General features: G+C 34.8%; 1 protein-coding gene across 2 annotated transcripts; it reads left to right on the plus strand.

The window, feature by feature from the left end:
- Nucleotides 1–1,903: 1,903 nt before the first annotated feature.
- LOC137252527 (uncharacterized) lies at nt 1,904–7,132 on the plus strand. 2 transcript variants are annotated; one of them, XM_067788396.1, is made up of 6 exons: nt 1,906–2,044; nt 2,103–2,153; nt 2,222–2,385; nt 2,449–2,659; nt 2,985–3,078; nt 5,269–7,132. In XM_067788396.1, the coding sequence occupies exons 1-6, from the start codon at nt 2,037–2,039 to the stop codon at nt 5,431–5,433; spliced, it is 693 nt and encodes a 230-aa protein (XP_067644497.1). In that variant the 5' UTR covers nt 1,906–2,036; the 3' UTR covers nt 5,434–7,132. The 2 variants fall into 2 exon arrangements, with proteins under 2 accessions (XP_067644498.1, XP_067644497.1); XM_067788397.1 differs by lacking the exon at nt 2,985–3,078 and having other exon boundaries at nt 1,904–2,044; nt 5,269–5,407.
- The last annotated feature ends 1,020 nt before the right edge of the window (nt 7,133–8,152 follow it).

The following is an 8,152-nucleotide window of genomic DNA, read 5'->3' on the forward strand; positions in this document are numbered from 1 at the left end:
AGTACTTTGGAAAGTACTCTCACGTATGTACTCTATGGAATACTCACAAACAAAGCGAGAGTGGGATCACCTACTCCTCTCCTAGGACATCGCAATGTTAATTGGAGCACATTTTTTGTATGAATACAGATTAGTTTTGGACACTCCCACACTCCCAAAGGAGTATTCCTTACATTATTTATGGAGTACTCGCGTTTTTTGAAGGGTATAGCTATAAAAATAGCCGTGATTCAAAAATAGCCATATCTATTTTCACTGATAGCCATATCGTCCATCACTAACCTACACAAAGCATTGCTGCATACACACCATCATCTATACTTGTGGGCTTTTTCCGCGGGTGCAAGCAGCAGTGAACAAATTTGCTTGAAAAAAAAGAACAGATGAACAAAAAAAACAACTTGTTCGTTCATCAGAAAAAGAACGAAAGATTCGAATCTCTGAAATGAACGAAAAAGCACAACTTTTACGAAAACATATGAAAGGTGGTGAATAGTGTTGCCAGCTTCGCAACAATATCTTTTTATCATGGTAGAACATTATAAGGTGGTGGCACGTCGACATAAATGCAAACAAACATACACTAGCTGTGTTTTTTTTACTTCTATATACGTTTACGCTTAAACTTTATATGGACTGCTAAGCGACAAAATTTAAATACACCTCTGAAATTGTGCGCATACGCGTGTGAAAGAAAACACGGCTACTATTAATGTATTTTGGGCTTAAGTGCAGGATACATACATTTGCCAAATTAAAAAAATTTATTTGAGTATCTGTAGTGGTGTTTGTAGTGAGTTCAACCGTATAATTTTTTTTGGGCAAATAAAAACTATAGAGGTAATTCCACGTCAAAAGATACGCAGAAGGACATCACCGTGGCGGTAGCCACGGTTATACCACACATCCGGACTTCGCATGGCGTAGCCCAGGGTTGTTTTTTATAAGCGCGGCTGAAGGCCGCCTATGCAGAAAGGTGTTCTACGCAGAATTAAAATTAAAATTTAAAAAATGTCCACCAAAAAAAGCTTAAAATTTTTGGTAAATAAGGACTAGAAAAGTTAAGGATATATATACATCAGATGAAAGGTATTTTATAAGTTATTTTTCGATTTTTTAATTTTTGAAATCCATCCACTAGTTTCGGAGATATTTTGATTAGAAAAATTCATAATTTCACCTTTTGACATAGAATTACCACCAAACCTTTCATGATCACCAAAAAAGAAATATACCGTTGGAATCAGCATACAAATATCTATACTGTCCGATTTTTTTTTTTTTGACAAATATATATATTCTGCACTTAAGCCCAAAATACATTGATAGTGTATGTTTGTTTGCATTTATGTCGACGTGCAACCACCTTATAATGTTCTATAAAAGATATTGTTGTGGACCTGGCAACAGTATTCACCACCTTCATATGTTTTCGTTTGTTTAATTGCAACAACGAAAAAAGCGACAATAGTACCGACGAGTTTTCCGCGAATAACTTTTAAACGAGATAAAAAATATAGTTTCTGCTTTCGGATTCTAAATCTTGAGGCAAATACGCGTCTTTTGATACCGCTATTGACATGTGCGACCCGAATTTTAAGTGCAGGACTTAAGTTGAAATTTTACTAAGTTTGGAAATTAAAAAGCTTATATTTCATGAACTAAGAGTTTCCTTGAGTTGCGGATGATAATTTTGTGCTTTTTACGACCCCCGGCACCCTTCGAAAAAAAAAGTTGGAAAATTGTGGCACCTTATTCAAAATATTCCCCATCAAAATGAATTCCTACAAGGTGCCAAGCAAAAGACTTTTATAGAAAATATTTTTTGATGGAACTTGAATGATCAGCGATATGGAAGCATTAGAATTCATTTAAGTTCATTTTATTTGGACAGCTGATTGCGTTTTCACGGTCCGATTCATCGATCAGCTGTTCATGATAAAAAAATATTCTTATGGAAAAAACTGAATTTAGTTGTTCATCTTTTTTTCGCCGGCTTAAAGAAACTATAAATTTGCTTGGAATCAGAAGTTAACATGGAGAAGTATGTATAATATATATAATAGTGAATATTGAATTTTATATATCCTATTTGTTTGCAGTTCTGAGTCGAGTAGGCCGAATAACGTTGAGTCAAAATATATCACTTTAAAGTATGATGAGTAGTAAATAACCTCACTGGTCACAACTGTAATATATTAAACCCAATTGGTTTTTTCAGGGAAACGGCGGTATCATTAAACCAAAACAGCGCAAAGAAACGCCCACAGGTTTATGGCTACATGAAACATAAGATACTAAAACATATGGAAGAGCATGGTTGCAGTTCACAAAGCGTTGAAGATGTCATAAAGGCATCTAAATTTGATAAGGAGTCTATACTAAGTAGGAATTATATTGATAATATTAAGCAATTTTAAAAGTTTAATATGTATCAATAAATTGCAGGATATATGAATGAACGTGCGCAATTGGCCCAGAAACATGTATCGGAGGAGTGCAACTCGCTTTGCTTTAAAAATATTGAAAAATGGTTGGAATACTTTCAGAAAAGAAATTTGCCTGAGTCATGCCTTTATGAACCGGCTTTGGTTATCAATGCAATTGCAAATAATGAAGATATGCCCGATCCAAATGAGCTTGAAGGGATCGATTTGAAGTAAGTATTTGTAAGAAAAGTTAAGGAAACATGGTTATAGAATTTAACGTAGAAACACAATGTGGCCATAACCGTGTTATCGGAAAGCGTATGTGAGAGCATTGCCTGCTGGACGCAAATGCTCCGTTTAAATTTTATTAAACTATATTTCTAATTGCCTAGTTCCAGCAGTGTAGTAAAGCGCTTAATATAAAGAACAAAATGTATCTTTGTATTATATACAATCAATATTTTGACAAGAGCCGGATCGCAACGACACGCTTGCGGTCTGGTCTTATTGTAGTTTGATGGCTATGCATGTCAATAATCAAATTTTATCTAATAGGTCTATTTACAAATTTTTGGGAAACGGCTTACTAGGACTACCCCAGCCGCAACTAAATGAAAAAAGTGCACAATTTTTGGCTAAAGAATTTGAGGTATTATAACGTTTAATTAAACATGCTTAAGTATTGGTAGTACAGGTTTAATGTTCGTTTAAACAAGAAACCTAGCACCTCATAGAATCATGGTCATATTAAATTATTCTCGAGATGGTCGTGCTTATACCTTCCATCAACGTCGATAACACTCCCAAAACCTTCGGGAAGTGTCTTAATCGCTACAACAACAACAAAAATCGGGCAAATATCAAAATTATATCCAGCCATAGATTGCGACACCCAAGATTAATCCTCCAGAAGGACTTACCTGAACCAGGACCTTGTAAAGCTTATACGATTTTGACAATGATTTCACAGAGTAATTGAAAACCAAATAAAGGATTCAGATATTTCCTGCATCGGAACCACACCTCCATCATACAATCCATTGTAAGAACCGCCAATTACTTGCGTATGCCGAAATATTATTTATATCAATAGTCTTTGTAAACGCGCTGTAAATTAAGTTTTCTTTGTATTCGATAAAGAGGCTAACAACAACAACAACAAGACAGTACGAAATACTTCCTGTCAAGAAAGAAAGATTTCAATCCTGGCAGCTGTGTGATTGTTAACAGATTTAATTTCGACTATGCTAGTTACTTGGTGTATGTGGGAGCGTGCATTTTAAGCAAATACAATGTCAGCCTAGAACCGGAAAATCTGCTTTGGGTTACGTACCAATTAATGATGGTGTAAGAATGTTAATGCCCTCAGAACCGCTACGGGCTGTCCTCTTTGTCCCCAGAACACCACGTATACAATGAGGTGAAGTACTCCCCATTAGGGAAAGAAATGAAATGCTGAACAGTTTCTGGTCATCCCAACATACATCTGATTGATGACGCTACACCTCCCAGGTGCTTAAGGGGTTATTGCTGTTGTTGTAGCGACAAGGACACTCCCCGAAGTCCTTGGAGAGTGTTATCGATGTTGATGGTCCTTTGCCGGAAGCAGATCTAGTACGTTCCGGGAACAAGCACCATAAAGGTACAAGTCCGACCATCTCGGAACGATTTGGGGTGACCACATGCAACCTTCTACGCCATACCGCCCTCCAACTCTCTAGATCCATCAGGAGATCGGGGTCGCCAGAGCCACGGCTGTTAATGAAACAGGATTTGCCACCGGTAGGTGAGGTTGACACTAGGGTTGGAGAAGCTATATATTGCGCTTGCAACCCCTTGAGAGGTTTACGCTACACAACCCTTTAAATCAATTTCGTATTTTAGTCGCCTGTTACGACAAGCATACCTACCGCGTGTATATTTTAAGCCCTCTAACCCGCTGTGGGTGGGCTTAACGGGTCATCTCCGTAAGCAAATGAGCGAATGAGCGACAGCGCTTCGGCGGATCGAATGGCTATGTTATATCCGCCTATTGCAATAGAATCGACTCCATCTTTCCCATTTAATTTTGTTACTATACACACGTTAATATCCAAATCCTTAGACTATTATAAACATTTATCTTATAAGAAGGGGATTTTGATATTTTTTTAAACTGCTTGAAGTATGTATATAACGTAATTTTTATCCATGTTGTTCTTGTTGTATTAACACTACGAAGGTTTCGACGTTGATGGTCCTTTGCCGGATATAGATCCGGTACGTTCCGGTAACAAGCACCATTAGGGTACTAGCGCGACCATCTCGGGAACGATTAATATGCCCACATTAAACCTTCTAGGCCATCCTGCACCCACCCCCTGGTTCCATGAGGAACTTTGGGTCGCCAGAGCCTCGCCTGCTAAATATTTGTAACAGGATTCCCCTCGCGTAGGAGAGTTTGACAATTTCGGTTGCGAAAGTTATAAAGCTATATATTGTGCTTATCCTACCCCTTTGAATCCCATCATAATGATAATCCATTATGGCCAAACTGTCGACCATCTACTGCAATCGACACTCGCAATAGCGGTTATATATTGTCGAATGCATCAAGCAACTGCGGCCTATTTATAGAAACTGTATGTTAAAAGTTTAAATGTGCGTTTCAATTCCGCTTATTTGTGCCCCTGACAATCCCACAGCTTCGTTGTTGTTGTTGTTGTTGTTGTAGCAGTGTTCCCAACAGCTTCGTCCACTGCATTCGTTTTATATGTAGATTTATCTTGTTAAATATAAAGTACTCTTAAAAATTCATTAATGATTTTTTTTTAAACAACTAATATGTAATTTTTTTTAGATGCTCGTCGGGGCGGCCAATACTGATTATGGTGATCAACAAACACTTCTTATGAATAAAAAACTGCTCGACCTCAAAGAACTTCCATGTCTGAGGAGAACAGAAATTGCCAGCATCGATCCTTTAGGCCTTAGTGATAAATATAATATGGAATTTTTTTCATAAACGCCTCAGCTAATGTAAAAATGTGTTGAATTTGAGCATAGAAAGTACGTTTTTGAAACATATTCTGAATAGGACGTTATTCAAGCGTTTTCGAAAATAGGGCATTTTTGAAACGACAGTACATGCGTGTAAAAAAAATATGTATATAAAACTTACCATAACGTGAAAGAAGCTTTTTTGAAATAAAGGGTGAATGCTTTAATTCTTTTGTATTCACATTTATTACACAGTCAAATATTATTCCGTACTTTTAAAAGAGTTTACATAAATTTGTATGCATGAATGTATTTAAATGGTAATTTGTTAATGCCTTTTTGTCATGTTTTATTATAAGTAACTTCCGTATGTCACTTGTACATGATCAACGCTATACTTTAGAAAAATTTCATTACAATCTCAAATATATTTGCTTTAGGTTTTTTCTGTATTGTGTTTGTTATGTATTTCATTTTAAATTTTTTATGTGTGTCAAGTATTTAGTTGTGTTATTAAATGCAGCAGAAAATAGATTCAAGGTTCGATTCGCGCTCAATAATTATTGTTTTTTTTTTTTTTTTTTTAATTTTCAATAATTGCAGCAGAAAATGTTGTATAAATTAGTAATATGTATATATTATTGCATGTACAAGTGAAGTTGTAATTCAACTAACAACTAGAGATTTGCATGTTAGGGCAATTTTCAGTTTGAAATGCTTTTATTTCCTTTTTCTCAAAAATTTAGATTAATATAAGATGTTTAAATCTTATTATGTTATATTAGTTACAAAGGTAGAATGTTTAGTGTGTCAATTTTATAAAGTACACTACAATTTTTCTTTAGTTACGACTAGAGTTAGTGAAAAAAGAAAAATTGAAATTTGTAGTACTTTTGTAAATAGTAACAATAAGATTTTATTTTGTTTACAGTATAATATAACATACGTAGTATGTATTGCAACTAATTTAAATAAAGTATTTTTTTTTTTTGTGTACGTTTGTTTATCTTCATCATAAGGAATCAAGTTCGTGCATTCGCTTGAAGCACTATATATATGAGTATATATAAATTAATATATCCTTTAAATGTACATGTACAAATTATATTAACATATCGCATAACTTTTTCCTGAATAATTTTTACACTAAAAGAGTTAGTAAAAACTAAGCAAACAGCTAACATAGTATAGCTATATAAAGTTATTCCACAATATATACGGCAATGTCATCAACGTTTGTTTTAAATTTTTTTAAATAATTTAAATTAATACAATAAATCAAATCTGGTTTATATGTATATGTACGTACGTATAATATCTGTTTACAATAAAATAAGTTTATTTAATTAATTTAAATTCAGTCGTTTTTGAGCTTTTTTTGCTTTCCCCTTTTAATGCATATATTATTTAAAATATATATATTTATGTTATGGTAATACAATTTTTTGTTGCATTGTATTTACATTAAATGCTTGCCAGAAAGTTTTGATTTGAACTATTTTTTTTATGTTGTTGATTTAGAGCTTATTTTTCAACATTAATCTATATTTTTATTTTAAGAATTTTGACAGAAACATCAACACTAGCCGCAGAGCTGTGTGTATGTGAATGCAAAAAAAAAATCTGATTGAAAAAGCGCAAGAAGTTTTGTTATACCATCTGAATATCGCTATTTTAGTATTTGACAAAAAATGTATAATGTTCAAATAAAAAATTAATAAAAATGGTAACGCTATGTATTATTACTTTACAACTAAGTGCTATAAATATGTAGTTAGAAGTACCTTTAATTTGGTGCTTGGCAAAGATCTATCAAATAAGTGATACAAATAACTTTTGTTTTACGCCAACCATTTAGAAAAAAAAAAAACTCGAATAATATGCTTCAATGGGGAAAATATTATGCTATTGAGAAGTCATTTGTCAAATTGCATAAGACAATGAGGCTAACTGCGGAACGATATATAAAACGAACGATTGCGGTTTCATCAGCATTACTGCGTTCGGCTTTGTCAGGCTTATTTCAAACAAGCACAATAACACCGGCGGCATTCCGATCTGTTCTTCAATGCTAGAGAATTTGATATGAGATGATGTGTTAAAGATCGTACTCCCTGAAGATATACTGATTCTCCGCTACACAGATGAAAATACAGTTTTATAGTAGAGTAGCGGTTTCATTAGCATTAATGCGTTCGGCTTTGTCAGCCTTATTTCAAACAAGCACAATAACACCGGCGGCATTCCGATCTGTTCTCGGCTGCTAGAGAATTTGATATGAGATGATGTGTTAAAGATCGTACTCCCAGAAGATATACTGATTCTCCGCTACACAGATGAAAATGCAGTTTTATAGTAGACAAGAAACTGAAACTGAATCATTATGTAATGCCGCCATAGGAAGACTAAAGGATGAATATATGGTTGGAGATGGCTAGTCATAAGATAGACGTCTTATTAGTCAGCTCCAAATGAGCGAAACTACCCGTCAGCTATGGCCCACCGTAATAGCTCTAGTGTGAGACTGACCCACCGAAAATAGCTCTTGCTTATCTGACTGAGTCGACGGGATGTGACGACAGAAGACAGGGAAAACGTTAAAGCACATAATGTTTATTGCAAGGCAGTTACAATGAAACCGCCTGTACTCCCTTGCGACGTAATGTCTACTGGCTTTTTAACGTGGTGTGGAGAGACTGATCAAAGTAGCCTGATTTTCTTGTGGCCTCTTGAAGGCAGTGTGT

This window comes from Eurosta solidaginis, chromosome 5, assembly GCF_040869045.1.
Source record: "Eurosta solidaginis isolate ZX-2024a chromosome 5, ASM4086904v1, whole genome shotgun sequence".
NCBI lineage: Eukaryota > Metazoa > Arthropoda > Insecta > Diptera > Tephritidae > Eurosta > Eurosta solidaginis.